This window comes from Dermacentor variabilis, chromosome 6 (assembly GCF_050947875.1).
Source record: "Dermacentor variabilis isolate Ectoservices chromosome 6, ASM5094787v1, whole genome shotgun sequence".
In the NCBI taxonomy this organism is placed as follows: domain Eukaryota; kingdom Metazoa; phylum Arthropoda; class Arachnida; order Ixodida; family Ixodidae; genus Dermacentor; species Dermacentor variabilis.
The window spans coordinates 24053237-24077990 of NC_134573.1; the positions used below are offsets into that span (position 1 = coordinate 24053237).

Genomic DNA, 24754 nt, shown 5'->3' on the forward strand with positions numbered 1-24754 from the left:
TTCAAGAGCCATTAGCCTCAATAGCTCAACGTAGGCCTCGGCATTGTGGCATACAGAAATGTCCACACCCTGTGTGGCTGAGGCGCCGAAAAAGGCTTCCTGGCGTCTGGGACATGGTAATGTTTTGGTGAGGGTGTTTCAACAAAATGAAACAAAATAAACAGATAAAAAGGGGGAACCAAAACCAGAATAACAAATTGGAGGATGACATGAGTAAAAGCGGGAGGGGGCAGGTGTATATGGGAAAAACAGTGGTACAGTTGAGAGATGGCTAAAAACGTGGAAGAGTATATTAAATTGAGTACTAGGAATAGAAAAAGTGGGAACGGAAGATAAGTGGCGTTAAGAATTAAGGTTAGCTGGTGGCATAACGTCACTTGTGCCTCGGTTAATTGTATGAGTATTTCCAATTTATTTACAGCTTTTAGTGATTCTAAGTAGCTATGTGCCAATATAATGCCCGTCAAGTGCAGGCATTTAAACTTGTGTGGGATGTTCGATCCCGTATATTTCCTCTCGCGAGTTGAACGGAAGCGTGTCTTTAGTATATAGGACCTTGCTTTGTCATATGTATCGCCTTGTTCATTGAAGTAGCTGGCTACTAAGGTAAATTGTGTTTTGCATCTGCGTAGAGCCCTGTATGAATTTGTTATCCAGTCCCATCTATGTGTAGTTTGCTACAAGCAGCACATTCTAGACAGTAGATTACGTTGGTTGATGTGCAGGTGAAAGTGGAAGTTACCTTGTGTGAGTAATTCAGTGCTCTATTTTTTACTGTAATAACAGATTGAATACGCTTGCATTTAGGGCACCTGGGGCGGCCAAAGGGATCGGTTCTAAACTTCGTCTGTGTCCTTAGTTTGTACATCATCATCATCATCAGCAGCAGCATCATCAGCATCAGCATCATCATCAGCCTTGTTACGCCCACTGTAGGGCAAAGGCCTCTCCCATACTTCTCCAACTACCCCGGTCATGTACTAATTGTGGCTATGTGGTCCCTGCAAACTTCATAATCTCATCCGCCCCTTGCTACACTTCCCTTGGAATCCAGACCGTAACTCCTAATGACCATTGGCTATCTTCCCTCCTCATTACATGCCCTGCCCAAGCCCATTTCTTTTTCTTGATTTCAACTAAGATGTCATGAACTCACGTTTGTTCCCTCACCCAATCTGCTCTTTTCTTATCCCTTAACGTTACACCCATCATTCTTCTTTCCATAGCTCATTGCGTCGTCCACAATTTAAGTAGAACCCTTTTCGTAAGCCTCCAGGTTTCTGCCCCATACGTGAGCACTGATAAGACAAAGCTGTTATACAGTTTTCTCTTGAGGGATAATGGCAGCCTGCTGTTCATGATCTGAGAATGCCTGCCAAACGCACACCAGCCCACTCTTATTCTTCTGATTATTTCGTTCTCATGATCCGTATTCACAGCCGCTACCTGCCCTGTGCCTGCAATGCCTCGCTACCTATCGCAGACTGCTATTCACTTCCGAGGCTGTTAAACATTACCTTAGTTTCCTGCAGATTAATTTTTAGGCCCACATTTATGGTTAGCCTCTCCAGGTCAGTGAGCATGCATTGCAATCGGTCCCCTGAGTTACTAAGCAAGGCAATAGCATCAGTAAATCGCAAGTTACTAAGGTATTCTCCATTAACTCTTATCACCAATTCGTCCCAATTCTGGTCTCTGAATACCTCCTGTAAACACGCTGTGAATAGCATTGGAGAAATCATATCTCCCTGCCTGACGCTTATCTTTATTGGGATTTTGTTGCTTTCTTTGTGGAGGACTACGGTTGCTGTGGAGCCGCTATAGTTATCTTTCAGTACTTTTACATACGGCTCGTCTACACCCTGATTCCGTAATGCCTCCATTACTGCTGAGGTTTTGACTGAATCAAACGCTTTCTCGTAATCAATGAAAGGTATATATAAGGGCTGGCTATATTCCGCACATTTCTTTATCACGTGATTGGTAGTGTGAATATGGTCTATTGTTGAGTAGCCTTTACGAAATCCTGCCTGGTCCTTTGGCTGACAGAATTCTAAGGCGTTCCTGATTCTATTTGCGAGAACTTTATTGAATGCTTGGTAGGCAACGGACAGTAAGCTGATCGGTCTGTAATTCTTTCAAGTCTTTGGCGTCCCCGTTTTATGAATTCGGAGTAGGTTAGCATTCTTCCAAGATTCTGGTACGCTCGAGGTCATGAGGCAGTGCGTATACAAGGTGGCCAGTTCTTCTAGAACAATGTGCCCACCATCCTTCAACAAATCTGCTCTTACCTGATCCTGCCCAGCAGCCTTCCCCCTTTGCATAGCTCGCGAGGCTTTGTTTACTTCTTCCAGCGTTACTTGTGGGATTCCAAATTCCTCTGGACTATTATCTCTTCGATTATCGTCGTGGGTGCCACTGGTACTGTATAAATCTCTCTAGAACTCCTGAGCCATTTGACCTATCTCTTTGATAGGGTACGTTTAAGGTGATGGAATCTATGTGATGTTGGTTTTCTACGAAAATCCGACGTTTTCATGCGACTAGACGTTTAAATATAACTTCTTTCCAGTGTGTGGGATTGTCACTTGTTTATTCTAGCTATCGGTGCTTGTCAAAAAGTTTCCGATGTAATATTATCTTTAGCGTCCCATTGTTAATATATATTGTTGTGTCCAGAGAGTTTATGGAATGAGTTGAAAATTGCGATGTTACCTTTAGTGATGGATGAAAAATATGGGAATGTTACAAGTTTATTCAGACTATCCTGACCATGTCTTGATGTCATCAGTATATCGTCAATGTATCTGGGTGTGTGTGGGCCTTGCTTGTAAAGCGAGGTATGAACTTATTTTTCGAGACTCCCCAAACATGAGTTGGCGTATGCTGGTGCAAAATGTGTACCCATGCTTGTCGCATGCATTTCTAGGTAGTAATAGAACTGAAATTCGAAGTATTTTTATGTTAGAGCTAATTCAGGAAGAGATAAGTAGACCTAATGGACGGTTGTGCGTTGCGTTTGCAATGGGTTTATTCTATCGATGATAAACCACCAGGGATCGTAATACTGATGTATAGGGCGGTGACGTGAGCTGTTTGGGAATTATGAATTCCGGTAGTCTGCCTTTAGAATTAATGTCCTTCATAATTGTCAGTAAGTGGGTGTATCTTGCACAAATGACTGAAGTGTTTGGTTAAATCACCAAAGAAGGTTAAAAATGTGGATACACTATCTGTCGGATTGTTGTGATATGATACTATCAGACGCCCTGAGATATTGGCGATGTTTTGTTGCTTGGGTTAAGAAGTCGGAATTCCTACGGGGTCATTAATTCATTAGAAAAAAGCGATTTCAGCCTATGGGTAGGTGTCAGTGTGTATAGTAATGTCGGATCATTGTCTGGGCTACGGTAGTGTTTAGGGCTGTTCAGCTGTGAGTTGTGTTTAGTTCTCTGAAGGCATCCCCTTTACTTCCTCCCCCAGCAACTTCGCCATGCCGCCCTCTCTGTCTTTTGGTGCGTTCCCACTCTCCCGCTTATTTCCTCGTCTTAGAGGCTATGCCTGGAAACGTAAAACGACAGCGCTAATTTTTTCAGTATATTCTTTTGCAGCCAGCTGCCGCCGACAACAACCGCACGTGACGACACCCTACAAATCATCATCATCATCAGCCTGGTTACGCCCACTGCAGGGCAAAGGCCTCTCCTATACTTCTCCAACTACCCCGGTATTGTACTAATTGTTGCCATGTCATCCCTGCAAACTTGTTAATCACGTCCACCCACCTAACTTTCTGCCGCCCCCTGCTACGCTTCCCTTCCATTGGAATCCAGACTGTAACCCTTAATGGCCATTGGTTATCTTCCCTCCTCATTACAGGCCCTGCCCAAGCCCATTTCTTTTTCTTGATTTCCACTAAGATGTCATTTACTCGTGTTTGTTCCCTCACCCAATCTGTTTTTTTCTTATCCCTTGATGTTACACCCATCATGCTCCTTTCCATAGCTCGTTGCGTCGTCCTCAATTTAAGTAGAACTCTTTTCGTAAGCCTCCAGGTTTCTGCCCCGTAGGTGAGTACTGGCAAGACAGCTATTACACACTCTTCTCTTGAGGCATAACGGCAACCTGCTGTTCATAATCTGAGAATGCCTGCCAAACGCACCCCAGCACATTCTTATTCTTCTGATTATTTCAGTTTCATGGTCCGGATCCGCGGTCACTACCTGCCCTAAGAAAACGTATTCCCTGGCCACTTCCAGTGCCTCGCCACTCACCCTACTAACTTGCCAAAACTATCCTGCCGAAGATGACAAGGCAACCCTTGACAAAAATAAGCCCGCCTTTCGAAACGTAGGGCAGCGTTTCTGAGGCACCTTATCTCTGTAACTTTTATGCCAGAGGTTACTTATCGTATGGGCGTTCCGGCTGCCGGCTTTGTTTTCTGCTGAAATACTCGGCAACAAAAATTATACTTAAGTATGCTCATTTTTAATAAACGTCATCAAGATGATAATGTTTAATAACGCACATTGTCTAAGCTCTCTATGCATATTTTCGTAATTCTTAGGCCACATTGGCACGTAGATTTGCGTACCAGCTCTTCGGCTAGATGACAGCGCAGACACAGACAGCAGCTTCAGTCAGAAAAGCCCATAACTGTTCAGGAAGGTTTTGAAAGATTATTTCAATTCATATATTTACTATCCAGGCTGGAGCATTACAGAGAGGAGGGGCGGTCACAAACCTATATAAATGTTTAAAAGGAAGCTGCCATGTAAACACAATACAGGTTACTATTAAACGAAGTGAGCCTACATAAAATATTAAGAAACAGCCGTCTTGAATGAATTTAGATCAGCTATGGAGGCGATGGAGGCTAGGAGGTTGTAACAGTCAATGTTCGCTTTTGGAATGAAGGAATCAAATGTCATGTTGAAGCAACTGTTGGTGGTCACTGAGAAATGACGTATATGGAGGAGGCGAAAAAAGAGCTCACGGACGTTGGGATAAAGTAACAAATTATATGCAAAAGACAAGGACGTGAGACTTTGTGGCACTGTGAAAGGTTAGACAGGTTAAGATTTACTTTCATGTGACCAATGCTTGCTGTGCAAAGATAGATAGATAAGATAATCCAGCAGGGCGATATTGAATCGCTTCTAGGTTAAAAATGAACGAGTTAATTGGTGTGTCCCAAATGGATGACGCATACCCAAGTTTAGATTGTACGACTGTTTTATATAACAGTAGCTCAAGATTAGAGAGGGAGAAATTCCACAGAATATAGCCAAAAACATATTAAGTGTTACTAAAGACAACATCAATATAAGTTAGCCAGGAGAGATTGCCAGAAGTATTCACGCCGAGGTACTTGCAAGTGTTGATTTGCGTCAAGCTGGCGTTATCAAGAAAGTACATGTAAGAATCTCTCTCTCTCTCAATTGTAGAAGTGTGAAGCGAAACTCCAATCGATCTATATTTAATTACGTTAAGTTTCCTTAACAAAGAATCACACCAAGCAGGCTTAGTTCCGCTTGAAGCGTAAGGTGGTTAGAGTGGTTTCATATCTCGGAAGGATAACGCAGTGATTCTCCCAAAGTTTCTCTTGCGAGGAAATATTCCTGGGAAGGTTGCCAGCGTAGATGACAAACACTAGTGGTCCCGATACTGAAGCTTGCAGCAGGCCAGATGTTGTCTTGTCGGAAGGTGATTTGTTATTGTTAGCGGTTACCAACTGCATGTGATTATAAAGAAAACACTGGGTTTCACATGAGTAGTTTTCTATAGCCGTGCTAACGAATTTAAAAAGAGGAATATTATTCGAGAAAATGAACGAGATTACTGCAAATTACTTGCTCCTATAATTTGCACGGTATGCTGGTTAATGATATTATCCTGTAGTTGTTAGGATCATAAGCATTACCAGGCTTGTGTAGGGGAACCACCTCCTTCCCAACGTTCTAGTTATCCGAAAGTACTCAGAAATTGAGGGACTGTGGCAACAGCTTAAGACCGAATTACAGATGAGAAAGTTTTAGTGTTTTTAAAACACTTCTGGCTAATACTATCTTCACCTGCAAACGAATGCACTTTCAAATTCTTAATTACGTTGCGTAAGCCACTTCAGTCAAAAATTATCGGTTCCTTTAAATAGAAATCGCGCACGCTGCCATCTGGTAATAAATATGGGAGACTATTACTGACGAAATAAGCTGAAGGGATTGAGTTAAGAACAGTATAAATGTTCTCGCTGGGCAGAGCGATAAACACTCCCACATGCGCATTTTCCTATGGACTGCTTTAGACAGCTGAAAGATTGTTTTTTATTACCAAAAAGAATGACAACCAGTCATTTGTTCCAGACCTTTACATGAAAGACGAGAGAGGACACCTCAGTTAAAAAAAAATAGCTGTTTCTATCCGTGGAAGTGCTCAGAGCCGAAGGCTGTTTTTGCCGGGGCATTAGCACCACATAGACCGGCCGAGCAGAGTCTTGCAGCGGTTCACCGGAAGATGAAGCCTAAACAGGTCAGGAGTACTCTCACAGTGAATCCCACATTAGCCAACGCCGCGACAGGTGAGCTTGTCTGCGGAATTACTTGAGTTGCCGCACTCCATGAGCCAGGAGACAAGCAACAAGCAGAGCCGTAGCTGGTCGAGCCGTGCTGGATGATGCCCAGTAGTAGTCTGCAATAACGCAAACGTCCGTCAACGAATAAGCTGACAGCGTTAAATAGTATAGTATTCACAATTTCAAAAATGTGTACCATAACATAGGCACTATAAACAACCTTCTTCATTGTAGACCTGTGCAGCCATCCGTGCGACCCAACTAACATATGTATTTGTAATTTTAGTGGTGTAATACTGTGGCAATACATGCTACAAACATTCCAAGCGCGCTCTACTGTGTTTTTTCTTCGTCATTCTTTCAGGTAGCTTCAGCTTGAGGCAAACCACGAAATGACCCATCGGGATGTCTGTAATACGCAGAAATGGTTTCATGAGAAAACTGCGGAAATTTAAATAAAATTTGTTGTACTAGAGGGATGAAATGTATTTATAGCGACTTAATATAAGAGAGGTTTTATTTAGGGTTTCTAATAACTACAATGTTCCCCGCATTCTGTCTGTTTAAATAAATCGAACCTTGACGTTAAAAAAACCTATAACTGGCCACTCAAAACTGATATCGCAAATGTGTAAGGTAGAATCGTTAGGGCATTCAAAGCAGATAAATGTGATTATTTTCACATCACTTCAAGTGAGATTTTTTTCATGGCTTTCGCAAACGTTGTCCAAAATTAGCAATGCATTTAAGGGAAGTGTATAATGAAGCAATATTGCCTGCCTCAGATGTGTTATTGGTTGCAGTTTACGGAACTGCGACAATGCTTTTTATTGCTGCGTTATAGAGTTGATGCTTGTTTTGTGTGCGCGTGTGTTTGCAGCTTGACGTATTGACATATAAGATAGGTTAGGGTGAGCCATTTCACTCACATTGATAACGCGTTCCTTCTGTTATGCAACTTCAAAAATTACCGATGGACCTCAAATGTCCTGTACGATTCATGAATGGCTTCATAAGCGCATTTAGCGCATAATAAGCGCTTCATAAGCGCTTCATAAGCGCATGGTAGTTCTGTTTGCATAAATGACCGAAAGCAATGGGGTTCACAAGATCGCAGGAAAAAACTGAACTTATTTGTAATTCAGACTCACAAACTGAAATAAACTTGTGGACTGGAAAGTTCTCAAAGCCAAATTGAGGGGTGGGTAGTTATTCTTGGATTAAATCCATGTTATTGTAGAGACCATTGTTCATATCATCTTTAGAGGTTGATAACACTTGCTCGCTTTATCAAAAAAATTCACTTGCGAATATAAAATGTAAAGGAAATAAAATGACTTATTCTAGAGAGTCACGGCAAAATTACTCACACTTCTGACAATTTTGACAATCATTATTCGCAAGTACTTGTGTTCGGGAACCGGTAACACTCTGCGTCTGTCTCCTGCTTAGACGCAGTACTACGGCTAATCTTTACCTAAAAAAAATAACTGGAACGCACCACGTCTCAATCTGGACAAAGAAGTGCAACACCAAAGTATTTCGCCTTCCAATTCTCATCGATTTTATTTGCAATGACGAGATTAACGCGTGACTTAAAGCAAAGCTACATGCAAGTGGCCGCCGTATCGGGCAAGCTTCTTTTCTTACACAATACATAGCTTTCAAAAATAACTAGTAGCAAATAGAATTGTTATAGTCATTGAGCTGCATTACGTCAAGCGGCGGAAATTACTCAATCGACTAATTGTAATTCCTTAATTGACCTAATAAAACATCACAATATATTTCTATATAATCACGTAGCGACACATATCGGTATTTACGAATTGTAGCCGGTAAACTTAAAAGGCAAATTAGCTTAAAAAGAAGGGTGGCATCTGCTAAGAGATATGCGCCATCAAACTGGCGGTAAACATGAAGTATTCTTACACTTACCTTCTTTAACAAAGCACCGTTTCATGCATTGAAGCACAAAAGTAACTGAAACGCCGATGTTTTCGTCGCATGTCTTTGAAACAAACGTTGCCGCACTGACGCCATCCTCAAAATTCTTTCTAAGTTGTTACACGTTGCAGTCTGACTGGCCACAATTCGTAAAATGGAATTATCTCCGGAGAAATGATTAAATAAAATTAAAATAAATTATGCCATATTACAAGCCAAATCACGATTTCATTACGAGCCGCGTCGCATGGGTGATGTCCCTACCAGTTGTGACAATCTGGGGCTCTTTGCCGCATGCGTACCGCGCGGCAGTTCATGCATTTCGCCCTCGTGGAGGTTCAGCTGCCGGGACGGGCTTTCGATCCCCTCATTTTGAGCTTAGCGGCGCAATGCCAAAGCTACTGCGCTAGCTTGGCGGGTAAATAATTTAAGTTATTTGGAGAATCTTTGTTAATTAAGCAATTGCGCATTTCTGTTTGTCGGAGCAGTCATGCCCAGCATCGTAATGTCAAACATAATGCCCTCATTGATTAATGCAGCTCAGAGGTTATAATTGTGCCACCTGTCATATAGGACTTTTAAAAATTTTGTATACTCTAGGAAAGCATCCGTTGTGAATCCGTCTTTCCAGTGTCTGGAAATAAATATTAAAATAAGAAAATGTGCAAATGCGGCGCAGACTGACTGCATGTTCTGCACCACTTTTTTTCACGATCCAAGTTTGCCTACTTACCTTCGAAGGCCCTCTTCCAGGTGTGAGAAAGCTTCTTGGGTTCATACTTGGCGCAGATACGCTTGATCTCTAGTTCGCCGAAAGTCTTCACAGCGGTGCTTTCAGGATAATATAGAAGGACGCAAAAAATATTCAGTTAGGCAAAAAATGAAAGTGAGAGTTATTGACAGGCAGGCTAGCAAAACTAGTGATTGCCTGCTTTAAAAAAAGTAAATTTAACGAACACCATGCGTTGGTGGTGCATTATGGAGTAAAGAAAATCTGACAGTTCATTTCGCCTGCCAGCTACTTCTTTGAGAAAAGTATGACAACGCCATTCGGTTCATCACCAAGCACATAAAAGCAATGTTTACTAATTTCGATACCGGTAAATATTTGCAGGATACGGGTAAATATTTCTATAAGAAAAAAGCCCCAATGCACACAAAACTAGTACAGATAAGCTCTACACTCTTAAGCAAATGTACACCCTTTGGGGTGTATATTTACCACACTACAGTAATCGTCATCTGTCCTGCTTGCGTTTCCTTCCTTGAAAACGCTGCGCTCGCTACTTTCCTGCCGAGAATTCTCTGTCATGCTGATAACGGGCATGCCGTTCGTGACTTGGAAGTACCGGGCTCGCCGCGATAAAGAAAGGAAATGCGGACAAGACAGATGACGATTATTGTGTGGCGAAAGGGGGTAATCTTGTTTAAGAGTGTAGGTGTACACAAGGACAAAAAAGTCCACTATAAAAACAAAGTAGCAAACGAAAAAATTCTAAAACAATGCCAGCAGCGCAGCGAGCACCTAAAAGAGCTAAATTAAGATGAGTAAGCCACGATCTAGGCACTTTGCTCTTCGCCGTTGTTAAGTAACACATATTCAAGAAGCGACAATAAAGACAACGGCCACCAAAAAGGACGGTGCGCCATATTGTATTCTGGGCTGGCTGCCGTGGCGTTTACGACACATTTTATAGGTTAGTAGTTAGCATTAAGTTAGCATTAAGTTAGTTGGCATTAAGAAGAAATGTAGTGGCAAAGATGCCGCAAAATAGTGCTCGCGTTGATCGAGCTAATCGTTCATTGCCATTGTTGAGCCATTGGTAGCAGAGCTGCATTACTATGACAATAATGTGTCCCATTGTGCCCATTGTGCCTAAAGAGAGGCCGCTTTTTTCAGGTTTCATTTCTGCACAGGCTTGCTCTATATTTTTGTCTAAGATGTGCGGTACATGCACTAAGGATCGTGATCAGTTTTCTTTTACAGCCAAGCTGTATACTTCTACCGTCCAAGGAAATTTTCGTGTCCTTGGCATGGTAAGCAAAAAACTCCACATACCGCATTCACTAGATTCTAAGCACCCCCTTTTTTCCACGACCGCGATGCCCTAAGTGAGGGGGGGTGCTTAGATTCGAAAAATCTAGAATAACCCCCCCCCCCTTCTCTTTTCGCTGCGATATCACGACGCGACGGGTGCGAGAAATAACATTTTATTTTGCAAACATTCACAAGAAAAATTAGTGCAGACAGTGAACCAACCGCCTGTGTAGGATTCTCAGTCACTATCACTGCCACTCGAGTTCGTCACACCGATTGAACCGCTGCTCTCGGTATCCCACAGCAGGTTGTCTTCCGTTCCGTCGAAGTTGTTTGTGATCGAGCACTTCTTAAATTATTTGAACACAATGTCCACTTGGACCCTCTTCCACGCGTCCGAAATCCACATTGCGATGGTTGATGGGGACGCTTTCTACAGCTTTCCCGTGGGCGTCTTCTTCCGGTCAGGGTTTCGCATCCACTCTTCGTACTCCTGTCGGAGATTGGCTTTGAAGGGCTTGGTGACTGAAACGTCGAGGGCCTGCACCACTGGCATCATGCCACCCAGAATCACACCCAAGTAGCGATTGATGTTCCGAAGCTTTGTCTTTGAGCGTCTGCAGAAATCTGCAGAATAGATGAAACGTAAGTGTCGGCTCCTGCTGTTGCCCCTGCTGCCAAATGACGGCGAAGGGCTAGCAAAGCTCCTTATAAAGGGCTTGCAGAGCAACCGACGTGACGTAGATCCACGTGGCTCCCACAATCAGTCGTAGGCGATCCAGGCAGTCCAGGCAGGCAGCGATGCAGCCGCTGGGTGCAGTTGCACTCAAGGCTACGATGCAACCACTCACCGTCTTCTTGAAGGTCGTTGAGCGTCTGCAGAAATCTGCAGAATAGATGAAACGTAAGTGTCGGCTCCTGCTGCAGCCCCTGCTGCCAAAAAATCGCCAAGGAGAGAGTGAAATTTGCTTTTCACTCTGCCATCCAGAGAGAGAGAGAGAGAGAGTAGAATGCCCGTTTTATTCTTGCGGCAATAGAGAACAGAACGTAGCACAGTCTTATACTTAAACTGTAGGAGGCTGGCCCCGAGCATGGCGGTGTATCACTCGGGCACGCTGAGCAAAGAACACACCGTTTTGCTTCTAAGAGAGCAAGCTGCCAGAGTTCAAAGGAATGCGGAGCGAGCGCTCTACTTTTTCACTCGGAGCTGCTCCACCGCGCGCGCGCTCAATATCACGGAACAGCACAGCACCGGAGAAAGATGATCCGTCCAGCCAAAAGCAACGAAGGCCATCCAAGAGAGAGCATGTGTCAGCCATCTCGCGTCGCCTCGAAAACACGATAGTCGTTCGCGATTTGCCGGATATGACACGAAATCCTCCACGGTAAGGGAATTCGGACTTAGGTTCACATTCTGTGTATATGACATGCTATCGCCAGGAAGTCGTCGTGGCGCTTAGCCGACGCGATTTACAACGGACTAGGCAAGCGCGCTGTCTATCGATGTCAATCGAAAAAGCCAGTCGTCACGATAACTACGTGTTATTTATTTTATCGCCGGCCGCTATCCGCACGAGTTTTAAAAATCGCAAGCGCTGCCAGACCCATGGTATGTTCAATAAGACGTGAGGTGAGCGGACGCTTAAAATGTTAACCAGCCCATGATTCCGAGCCTATGCGAAGCATGCTTAGCGTGCATTTTGTCTGTTTTAATTTATTCAGTTTGGCAGTCTCCTGTGTATCCAACGCTGTTGAAAGAAGAAATCACATAAGAGAAGCGGTCATTTTGCTGGCGGCATGCTTTCGTTATAAATAAGCCGCGCGCTTGACGGTGTCTCGCCCGTGGGTAATCTGCGACCACTGAAGTTACGTGCAGCACCAGTGCTAGTGAGTGAGTGAGTGAGTGAGTGAAAAACTTTATCACATCTAGATTCGCTGGTCTTCTGCGTTCTTCAGATGGAATCGTCCATCTTCTAGCGCAACGGTCGGTTGCCCTTAGTCCAGGGCTCCGCTGGATGCTGCTGCCAGTTGTGCTCGCCGAATCAGACCTTCTTGGTCGACCTGGCGATCGCTGGAGAGCACTCCCTCCTATTGCTCCGCACTCGGGTTTGGTATAACGGGTACCACATCTATCTTCTGGCATGCCCACGTTATGTGATACAGCGTGGGCGTTTCGTGGCACCAGAGGCATTTGTCATTGTATTGTGTGGGATAAATTTTGCTGAGTACGTTTAGGTTCGGGTACGAGCCCGTTTGTAGCTGCCTCCACGCGACAGAGTCCTCTCTGCTAAGGGAGTTGTGCGGTGGTGGATACCGCTTTCTGCAGCCCTTGTAGTAATTTAGTATCGCCGAATAGTCTTGGGGTACAGAAACATTGCCGCAGGCGTTCAGCTGCACGCTGCAAGAGGTCAATTAGGCGCGTTATCTTGAACTCACTGAAAACGCACGAGGAATCCATGTTTCATGCTGAATAAAGTGTAAGCCCCGTATAAGCGATCTTGCGCGCAAGAGCGTTCGCTCGTCGCCTACAAGTCGTACTCCGTGCGAGCGACGATATTGAGCGACGCCTCCCCGGTGTTGGCGCTATAAGGGCTGCAAACACGCGTTGAAACTAGAGTGACGCGTGCTCTCGTAATTTAAGTTTATGTATTTTACTGTAAAAAATAGCATCAAATATTTCCGAAGGTCTTACAGTAGGTTCTTATCCTTGCACTAATAAAAAATCAGTCGTTTGCTCGTTGCGCGCGACAATCGGTCATATTTGAGCGATCTACATCCGCTTCCTGCTCCGCGCTATTGGGTAGTCGCTCATAGCACTTCCGGGAGACGAGCGATGGTTTCTAGATTTCGAGAACCGAGCGATCTGTTCATGCGGTGGCCCCTTTTGTCGCCCGTTGCCATCGCGCACTAAATCGCTCTTATGGTGTGATTATATGTCTGATTTTGTCTCCTGTTGCGGTTTTCGAGCACGGTGCGAATCTGAAAGACTGCTTACGTCTGCGAGCTCGGTGAATTGTCAAGCAGCGAATTATGCATTGGCATCGAATATAACGGCTGCTGTGTGGAATTACAATTGCAGGGGCGCTTTGCTTACGCTTATTGTTTTGGACATGCCTGTGCATTTGCTAATAGGAGTTGGCGTTTCGGAGTTATGTCATATGAACAGCTAATCACCCTTTTTCTGGGGATCGCACGCGTAATGTGGGCATCTTGCCACTGCATGGCAGATCAAACTGTGGTTATCGCTTTAATATTATTACGATATCATCGAGCGATGCTCAAGAAACGAGCCGCCGCGAGAACGACGATGAAGTTGGTCGGTGCGCTTGGCGCGAGCGAGTGTCGGCCTGGCTGCCTGGCTCCAGTGTAAATAGCCGGTAAATAGCCTCTTCTGTCTGTGTCTTTCCACACGGACCATTCTGGTGGAGGTCAGCGATCCCCTTCCTCACCAAGGAACTCAGAAGTGGTCGGCACACCGAGCTTGTCACCATGCCTCCCGGTGACGCGCCCACCTCTGCAATGGCTTCTGCATGTCCCACTGCTCCAATCGACACGGTCGCCCCACATCGCAACTCAGGTGTGTTCTCAGGCCTGAAGGGCCAGGATATTGACGACTGGACCAAACTCTATGAACACGCCAGTGCTAATAACAGGTGGGACCCAACAATTATGCTCGCCAATGTCATCTTTTATCTCGGCGGCACCCCACGCGTATGGCACCAAACGCATGACGACGAGATAACCAGTTGGGACAATTTCAAAGAGAAGCTATGGGAACTGTTCGGCGACCCTATCGGGCGCAAGGCTGCCACGAGAAAGGCTCTTGCGTCTCGTGTTCAGTCATCTACGGAGCCGTACGTTTCCTACATCCTCGACCTCTTAGCTCTATGCCGCAAAGCTGACGATGCTATGTCCGAAGCCGATAAATTGTCACATATTCTAAAAGGCATCGCCAACGAAGCTTTCAGTTTGCTTGTTTTCGGCAACGTCTGGACTATCGACGCCATCATCGAAAAATGCCGTCGCCTGGAACAAGTTAAGAGCTGCCGTATCACACACCGCATCACGCGACTACCCAACACTGCTGCTACATCGACATGTGAGGGTCGGCCATGTCAGACCACCACCTGTGACGACGTCACTCGTATTGTTCGCCGCGAACTCGAGGCCACCTGTTCGTCAGCTTTCTCCACGGCGCCTCCCGATCCGCCAGCAACCACCATTGCGATGACCCCGGCCGTCGTCTGACAGGAATTTGAGAACATGGGTCTGAAGTCCGTGTGTTCCACGTCTCAACCCAGCGTTCCCCGGTTCTCTAGCGGCCCCCCTGGTCCTCGGCAGTCCTTTTCCGCCACATCTCGCCGCAACCCGTCTGATTGGCGTACCCCTGATGACCGGCCAATCTGCTTCCACTGCTGTTGCATCGGCCACTTCACTCGTCAATGCCGCAACCGATGGCCACCACCTCCTCGGACATACACCGCCGCTTATTCCCGCACCTTTGGACCTTCCGTTCCCTATACCACCCGCCGTGAATCCAGTGCCGCTGATGCTCCTGCTCCGAACCTTCGGTAGAGTCACTCGCCCTCACCTCGACGCCATCAGTCTCGTTCGCCCCAACCCCGTCGCTTCTCTTCGCCGCCTATCGCCTCCCGGATCCAGCCGGAAAACTAGGCACTGCAGCTTCTGGAGGGGAAGCTGCGTTGTCGACCTTGCCCTCAAATCCTCTGCTCACGTTACCCACGAACCGAAACCTTCTTGACGTTGACGTTGGCGGCTATCCTGTCACGGCACTCATTGATACAGGAGTACATATTTCAATTATGAGTGCTGCCTTCCGACGACGACTCAAAAAGCTCCTCACCCCAGCGTCGGCAGGCGTCGCCCGCGTTGCGGAGGGCGGTACTGTGCCTATCATCGGCATTTGTACGGCACGCGTCAGCATCGCCGGCCGCCACACTCCTGTCCTCTTCACCGTAATTGCTCATTGCCCCCACGACCTCCTTCTCGGCCTCGATTTTCTGTCCGCACATTCTGCTCTTATTGACTGCTCTTCCAGTACACTTCGCTTTGAGTTGCCGATGCTCGCAGAACCTTCTCACGCACCCCACTGCCGCTAACGTCCCACTGGCTTTATTCGCCTGCAGCCAAAATCAATAGCCTACATTGAACTTTTGTCTTTTCCAACAGTTCCTGATGGCGAGTACCTCGTCACTCAACTGCCCGACATTCCAATAAGGTTTGACGTAACAGTGCCTCACAGTATACTTAATATTACTGGGAACCACACTCGCATGCCTGTCTGTAACTTTGGATTGGCAAAGCAAATTCTACCGCAAGGTATGACAACCAGTGTAAACCAGTTTAAGAACTATTTACACTGGTACTCCAGTGTAAATAGCCTGTAAATAGCCTCTTCTGTATGTGTCTTTCCACAGGCACGAATATTTTTAGTAGAGAAATAAAGTATCAAAATAAGACGGTGTTTAATTCCGTGTTACCAGTCGTCTGCCGTACAAAAAAAAACAGAGTTGGTCTAATAAAGTAATAATTGCTGTCTAACTGCAGCTTTTACATGCCGGCAAGAATTTAAAATGCTAGATTTCAAACTGCAGCAGTATTCGAGTCTGTTGAAAATGAACTCCACTGCGCACCTCGTGAATGAAAATACGTTCGTGCCTTTTTGTTAACTTAGATCCAGGCCGCAGTGAACTTTCTTGTTATTATTGAAATATTGGTAAGCTTGCTGTAACAAACCTTGTTGCCCTTTCTTATAGGCACTGGAGGACCATAGTTTTATCCCCACTGAACCTCATGTTTGCAGATATGATCCTCAAATTATGCCTTGAGCAGTGGCACAACCAGAGATGGTGCGGGGGACACACTGGGAACGTGCTTAGGATGCGTCACAAGTGGTGTTTGCGACACACCAGACTAATGACAGACCTATGACATCTGACAATTATCAATATTCTATCTATTAGCAGTAGTATGTTAACGGTGCTGCCGAACGAGGATGAACTGCCGGTTATTTCTGATTTGTTTGAATCTAAAAATTGAAGTTAGTTTTGCAGTAGACTGTTGCAGTCATTTAGATATTTCGCAGGCATTTCAGTAGGAAGACTATGAGCTAAAACTTTCATTTAGTGCCATGACCTTGACTGTCTTGACGTTGTTTTACACCATGTCCTTGCGTTCACTTTCGCACACGATGTTTTTCAAGCACTCGCTTTATATAACGCAAGAAGGCAACTGCATGGACACAAGGACGTCAAAGAGCCAGCCCAGCAAGACTTCACGTAGTGCAAAGGAGCGAATGCCAATAAATCAAAATACATTGCCATGCAATTTGGACACGTCAACTAAAATATGAGCATCTTGGGTTTACCTTTAGACTAAATGTCAACAAAATCAAAATAAAGTATGTCACACCAAGATAAAAATTATCACGTGCTCTAGGCAGTCATCTTAACATCTTATATTTATATAATGTCTCCGATGGGAAAGTCAAAATCAAGTATGCTCTCTGGAGACAAACACATACGAGCAAGTGTCATTGAAAAGTTATAAATCTGTGTAAAAAAGCTGATTAGTTGTGAGAAGTGACTGCTTTTTGTCTTGCCTCTCTACCGATATATCCATGGTATAAAAAAATAGTGGTGCAATGAAATTGCATATTTGCTTAGTGACATGATACATACTTGCAACGAGCACGGTGCCTGTCTTCACTATAAAAAGCATCAGCTCATGTATGGTTAGGTGCTTACATACACTTAACTGCTTTAATAGCTTACATTTAACAGCATGTGAATGGAAGTGTACAAATACAAACCACTGTGATTCTGTATTTTAAATGGTAACATGAAGCAGGCAGATTTTCATGTCTTCCTTTTTATTCATCTGTTACACCTAGTTTTAGAATTATGGTTTCCTTTTATGTTCCAGAAAGGGGAAACATTGGGGTAAGAGTGTCCCATGTTTAAGAAGTCATTATCGTTTACGTGCATGCTTACGAAACAGATTCATTAGAACCGCTCGTGCCTCCTGAAGCGAAAGCAAGGAGCAATTAAGGCCTTTAACTGTGTACAACAAAGATCACACCTTACGTCTTAGAAGCCGGAGAGTCACTTGGAATTGAAAGTTATTTTAAAAATGTAAAATTGTGGTTTCTCTAATCTACTTGCCAACCAAGTATGCTAGTGGAAATAGAGATGCGTTGCGAATTGTTCACCAATTGGCAGATGTGAGCATGTGGTGCTAAGCAAAAGTCCCTTAGCTTCATGGCTTCTGTAGACATAATTTTTATAAGGCAAAATAAATTTGGAGAATTTTCGCACATAAATTTCTGGACTTAAGATAGAATGCACAGTGAGGCGATGTATTATTCGTCCTAGAAACATGTGTACTTGCTTTGAGACGAAGATTCTGCGAAGTCCGATAATTTTTCTTACTTTAGCGCGTCTTAAACACTTCAGCAGGAAAGAAAGCTTTGGTTTCAGGTATTTGGTTCACTGTGCAAGTATATGCATAATCGCATGCAAAATCCACGTGCATAGAAACGATATGCGAAACAGGATGGTGCCATTCTCAATTTGTTTTGCTCCTTTGTTTGTCTTTTTCATGCACTTCCCTGCCGGTATTTATGCTTATGTAGCCTTTGATGCATCATGTTCCTGACATCTGATTTTTGGCTCACGAACGCAGCCATGCTCTACTTTAGTTAGATCGCATATTCAACGAGTCACAATAATTCATCATGTAATTATGCAAGCTGCTCCTCATATGTATAGCATTCTTACCCTAACGGGAATGAAAATCTACCCTATATGACAAGAAAATTAATGTGCAAGATTTTATTTCCAGTGCTCCTTGCCGTTTTATACTCATTTGCTACACACTAGATAATATTGTAACTTTTATTTATCTGTGAGAAAGCGTGCTGAAGCCCAACAGCACCAGGAAACTACTTTCGTGAGGAGGCCAACCGAATAGGAAATATGCCTCTGTACCGGTTTGACACCGGGCTCCCAGGATATTACTGCAGAACCACAAAACACACTTAGAAACAATGAGGTGCAGCCCATACATGAATAATTTCATGGGAAATATAAGCAAAGCTAGCTAGACCTGCGGCCTCACATGAGAATATGCAATACATTTCTAAATGCAGTGTACTCTCAGTCAGGAACATCCATACGCTCTACAGGACATTATCAAATGAGTTGCTGTCTTGGAATATGGCACAAAAAAGTGTCTTGCACTATTTATCTACATTACCAGCCCCATGCTTAGCAGCTCATCTGGTAACATCTGCCATTAAGTGCACACGTTTTGTGCGAGAACGGCGTTTGCTGGCCAGAAATGCGGCGCATATTTCTCTTCGATCATAGTTACAATACTTTGCTACTTTGCACACGTTTGTTCTATGTTCAAATTTCCATTGTATATTTTTGAAAAGAAGGAGCCAATTCAAATTAAAAGATATTTCTACACTGTAATACTGATGAAACTTTAGAGAATATACTGATGTTTTATTACAAATGCGTTCTAAAGTTCATGGGCATCATTGTAATCTGATTTTATGTGTTTGTCAGTATGTTTCTCATATTATTGTTCAGTTTGTCTTGTGTCTGATCAATAAAGATTTTCGCTTTTTAAAAGAGAAAATGTTTCATTTGAGTAACTCGGCGACGAGAGATTACAACCCAATCACCAAGCATAAGGGCAGAAGCTGCTTTCAAATATTCCCCACATGTAAGTATTGCGAATCCCTTCAAACGTTACCATTGATCTACAACCCGCTTTCACACTATTGGGACGAATACTGGCACTCTGTCCTGAAAGAGTACAAGCACTGTTTGGGGGAGTAGAAACATTCGGCTTGGAGGAGTAGAAGTACGCGGTTTGCAGGACTAGAAGCACTCAGTCTGGGGGAGTACTATTACCCCTGTGGGGAGATTATTAGAACTCTGTCGAAGAGTTCCAGCAGTCCCAGTGGGTCAAGTATTAGCACTCTGGGGAAGATTACTAGCACTTCCTTGCGGTGGAGCAACAAAACTCTCTCAAAAGGAGTTGACCTACTCTCTCTAGAAGAGGGTCTATCTACTCGAAAAGAGTGAAAAATTGGACAAGTAGTTACTCCCTAAAAGAGAGTGCCCGGAACTCTGTTTTTAGATTGCAACCGTGCACTGCAGCTGGGAGCTCGGCAAGTATCGAGCTCTCATTCGCTTTTAACGTTTGACAGTGGATATCATTTTTCTAATCATGAAATGTACAATTTGCCCGTCAGTTTCTAGTGGAATTTATTTTGCTTGGAACAGAAGCGGCAGCCTATGTTTGCGTCGCCGGTGGCGCAGGGGCGCATACTTCGCGGTCGTCCATTGGCCCGTCGGTCGTGCCCTGCGCCGGATGAAGCGCCGTCTACTTTGGACACCTTTTGCGCGGCAGACGTTCTACGGCACTGGAGGTCAGTTCGCCGTTACGGCATGTTTCGCGCCAGAGTGGACGCGTCTTAAGGCTTGCAAAACGCGGACTCCAAGAAGTAGCGTTGTCAAACATGGCGGCACCCATGGCTCCACTTCACCGTGAATTCTCATGTTAGCTACGCACTCACTCTCCTTGACCTCCAGTCACTATTAAAATGAACTTTCACTTCCTCTAAACTCACCTCAAACGCTAGCTATGAGCGCATAGCATAGCCGATTTCGGAAATCGTTCGGCGATTCTGGTGTTCGTAGGCCTGACGAGACGCATCTGCATGGCAACGACAGAACGCTCACGGGGCACCAGACAGCGCCCTGCCATTTAACACAACGCTATAGAAATTATTCTTGCGTTTAACGCACGTAAGGCGAGAAACCCTATTTTAAAACAGTCTACTATAAAAAATGCTGCTTTCCCTACTTTTAACCAGATAGCGAACCAATAAGCATAAGAGCTTTGACTACTCCCACCCAGATGGTGTGGTGAAGTTTTGCGCTTTCCGGCGCTTCTGGGAGCGGGGGGAGGGTTGTTTTACGGTATACTATAGTTCTTTCGGATAGCGTCCCACAATACTTGAGCGTGCGGAACAAGCTAACGCTAACGCAAGTAGTTTATGCTATACAAAAGCTCTCTACTCTCTTTTACTACGGCAATAAAGGTCACAAGCTGTTGCGTTACCTCCCGGACCGAACCCGAAGGCTCTATCACAGCGTCTCGACGCGCTAGCTGCCACGAGAAAAGAAAACGAGAAACTAACACGTTGCCGCTCATGATGCAAGAAAAGACAATGCTAAGTCTGGGGCCTAATGGAGACTGCAGTCGGTGACAATCTAAACATTACATAAAAGCTCAACCTGCGAAGGCAGTGTAGGTAGCGTTCACCCCAGAAAAAGCTAAGCCAGCACGAGTGCACTCATAAGTATAAGCAAATGATATAAAACTGATAACGTTCGCTGATTTCCCGGACGTGAAGTGGTCTGGCGTAAACTAAACGACTGTTTCTTTCCGTACAGGTGCGCGTTTGCGGCACTGGTTTTAAGAGGAAACAAATGTTTTCCTCCAATTGTAGGGGTGATCCCAGTAACACTGTGGAGCCGCGTGTATTTTAGCTCGAAATCACAAGCCTTCATTTTTCATTAAGCCCATAATTCACATTAGCAGAGCAAGATCATTAAACTTTGAAGGGACTCCAGCTGGCTCGGCTCTTTTTCAGAGGTGAAGGGTGGGTGCACGGCTTTTGAGCGGGTGGAGCTTGTATGTATTTCTTATCTTGTTACCGACTATCGCGTACGCTTAAGTGGTGTAGGTCGTGCTGTGTAACTTAACGCATGCGCAGGTCGTCTCAAAGTGCTAATGGTATTGCCATAACTTTAGATGCAGGAACTACTTCCATTTGAAGGTCGGACGTCTCCTGAGTGCTTCGAAAACACGACTATGCATAGTTGCCGCTGTATCACCACCCCCCTTGCCTTCTAGGCTTTCAGCGAGCTAGTGGATTACATGTGCATGAACATTTCTGCGGAAGTCTTGCAAAATGAAGCATAGATACGGCCAGCATCATGGACAACACAACGTTCAAGGAGGCACTTTAGATAGACCGGATGCAACCCACACGAGTCGAGCTTGCACGGGGATCCTGGTGGCGGTGGGTACAAGGCCAGTTCGCGGCGGGCGCTTGGCCGACCGTGTCGCGCCCACGCATTGAGGGTCGCCACGCCGGGGGGCATGTACGCAACCGGGATGCGCACTGATGCCCGCCAGGTGCTCCGGTAGCGGTCCACGTTCGTCGCGTACGACAAGGTCAGGTCCATCTGTGAACGAATAGCGACGGCAAGTTCATCTGTTCAAAGAAAGCTTTACATGCGTGCCTAGTTAAGCTCGGCGTAGTGCACAAATCAGTAAAATGAAATGTGGTTCTCTGCGTAAGTTGGTAAGACATGAACCAAACTAAAACCGCAGGCGAGGGACATGTGCGCAAAGAATCAATGGCACCGGTATATTTTGCAAATACATCTCGAATATAGGCAATTATGGCAGAACTAGACAAGTGCACCTATATAGCGTCATATTTTGCATCTCTTGTCATCGCGCACACCCCTAAAACCTCGCCCTCCACGAGGCAACACCCCAAGAGGAGCCAACATCCCGCCAAACCCCTACACCCTTCTTTCTCCTGCACGGGAAGTATTTCCAAATGCTCGAGCGGTCGGAACAGGCATAAAGACAGACAAGAAAGAACTGGTAGCCACAAGCGTACTCGACTTCTACGTAATGTGACTGATAGAAAATAAACGTTCAATTATCTGAATCAGTGAAAAAGAGTGTTTCTTCACCGAACACGCGTGGCATTTGAAGCATGAAATAATGTAACCCTTGATATATTGCATCTTTTATATTTTTGTTAAATAAAATGTAAAATTTCTAATTGCCAGACATCAAAATCAAATCAAATCAAAATCACTTTATTTCAGGGCATTTCCTGTGGAGACAAGACTAAAGGGTGAAACAGCCACACAGGTCCCCTGCTCCCATTCAGTTCATACAGCATTTACGCGTACAATAACGTATACAATCGGGTGTACATTATATGAAAATTGCAGTTGCACTCAATGTACAGCCGAAGCTGGAAAGAAAAGTGACTTCTAATACATTATATAACAAGTATGAGATGCATACATATCCTCAACGATCACGCAGATACATATATATATATATATATATATATATATATATATATATATATATATATATATATATATATATATATATATATATATACAAAATGGTCACACAGGATTCACGTGTTCGCTAGTAGGCCTGTTTATCATATTGCTGATATGTAGAGAACAATTCTGTACTAGTACACTGCGTACAAACACAGAACTGCTCTGAATAAAGTTGAAACTAATGTAAAACAATCTACAATACACTTGCTGTTGTGACAAGAAAAGTTTTGTACATCCTTTTAAGTTTACCAGGGCTATCAGTCCCATTTATTATGTCTTTATGTTTATTTAGAATCTGTATAGCTTGATATGTTAACGATTGTTTTACGTAAATTGTCCTAATCTTCGGACGCCTCCTCCTATGCTGCCTAAACCCGTACTTATGTTCAACTACCATAGAAATGTCCTTGTATATGTTTGTAGCATGTAGCATGTAGCATGTAGCACTAATTTATATAGATAAACTTGATTGGCGATAAGCTTGTTGGGTTTCACAAACAACTCTCTGGTATGTAAGTCAAGGATATTTCCTGCATACTTTTCTCTTTTCGTAGGCTACATTCGATACAGCCTTCCGATACTCTCAAACTTGAGCATTTCCTGCTTATGGACATTAGAGAGCGTTCAAGCCCAGGCACTCAAACTATGCCTCGCCTTACCACGGCGTGCCTCCAACAAAGGCACTATTGAGGAAGCCCGCGTATGCCCATTATCAATATACTTGTCCCACGAACCACTTCGTGTGTATTTACGCTTACTGACACGACACCATTGCCATCCACTGACGTCGGTTCTACATGAGCGGCCGGACATCAGTTTCACAGGTGCAGTCCACTGCCAGCTACCCCACATAACATCAGGCTATGCCCTTCCATATCACCCCGTCAAACCACCGTGGGTGATGGTTCAACCTTCCGTATGTGTGCATGTCTCCGCTATACTAAAGAACTCATTGGTTCCCGTTAGCGGACCACAACAACTAGCTCTGGCATGTATCTGGTCAGAATACCAGACATACGTTCATGTTTACACAGAGGGCTACGCGTCCCAAAGGCATCAACAGCAGCTGTGGTGATACCAGCCCAACAGATGACTCGAGCTTTCATACTAGACTATAATTCTACATCAACCGCTGCAGAGCTTGTGGCTATTCGGGAAGCGATTCGCCACATCTGCGGGGAAAGACCTCAAGAGCGGTGCATTTTCACGGACTAAAACCCGCGCTGCAAATTTTGGGATGCTTCCTGCGCCACACCGCATATCAGGTTCTGGCAGTGCAGCTCACCGAGCTAGTTTCATGCGCTCAAGAAAAACACCACCGCCTGGTGTTCCAATAGATCCCGGGACACTGTGGGCTCACTGGTAATGAGATGGCCCATGCTGCAGCAAGGCGCGCCCTCAGCAATGGCCTGCGAACTGTAGTCCCATTCTCCAGACCGGACGTCACATGCCTCCTGTCGGAATTAATGAGGAGTGTGACGAGAAGATACTGGGCCCAGACAGACGCTCGTCACGTCCGCCTTAAAAGGCTGGATCCCGATATGAAATTTCCTATTCTGCGTGGAATTCCACACCCTCATACGTGCCTGCTACACAAACTGAGATTAGGCGTCGCCTTCGCGCGCAAATACTTGCAGATCATTCGACGTACAGACTCCCCGGTTTGTTCAGTGTGTGGCGCTGTAGATACTTTAGACCATGTGCTCGTGGTGTCCCCTGAATATGCGCGAAAGACTGACAATGGCAGATACCTTGAGACATTTGCACAATATACCACTGTCGGAGGACCTCTCGCTAGGCGCATGGCCACAGAGTTCTTAGGCGACACGGGCCTGGACTCACGCTTGTGGTACCAGTTATGCAATGTGTCCTTCACCTCGTCGCTCCCATTATCATCCCCCATTGTTACCCTCTTTCTTCCCTTCTTCCCCTTCCCTTACGTAGAGTAGCAGGCCAGATGCTCTATTTTCCGGCCGACCTCTCTACATT

At 44.9% G+C, this 24754-nt stretch overlaps 1 protein-coding gene across 2 annotated transcripts in view; it reads right to left on the bottom strand.

Moving 5' to 3' along the window:
- Positions 1-6299: 6299 nt before the first annotated feature.
- The window catches only part of LOC142584100 (UPF0462 protein C4orf33 homolog), a 143704-nt gene continuing 125249 nt past the window's right edge, over positions 6300-24754 (bottom strand). For both annotated transcript variants that reach the window (XM_075694273.1, XM_075694272.1), the window contains 3 exons: positions 21654-21850; positions 9252-9349; positions 6300-6687 (listed from right to left, as the gene is read on the bottom strand). In XM_075694273.1, the coding sequence (XP_075550388.1) occupies positions 6596-6687; positions 9252-9349; positions 21654-21850 (387 nt within the window). In that variant the 3' untranslated portion in view covers positions 6300-6595. The remainder of the gene's footprint in view (positions 6688-9251; positions 9350-21653; positions 21851-24754) is intronic.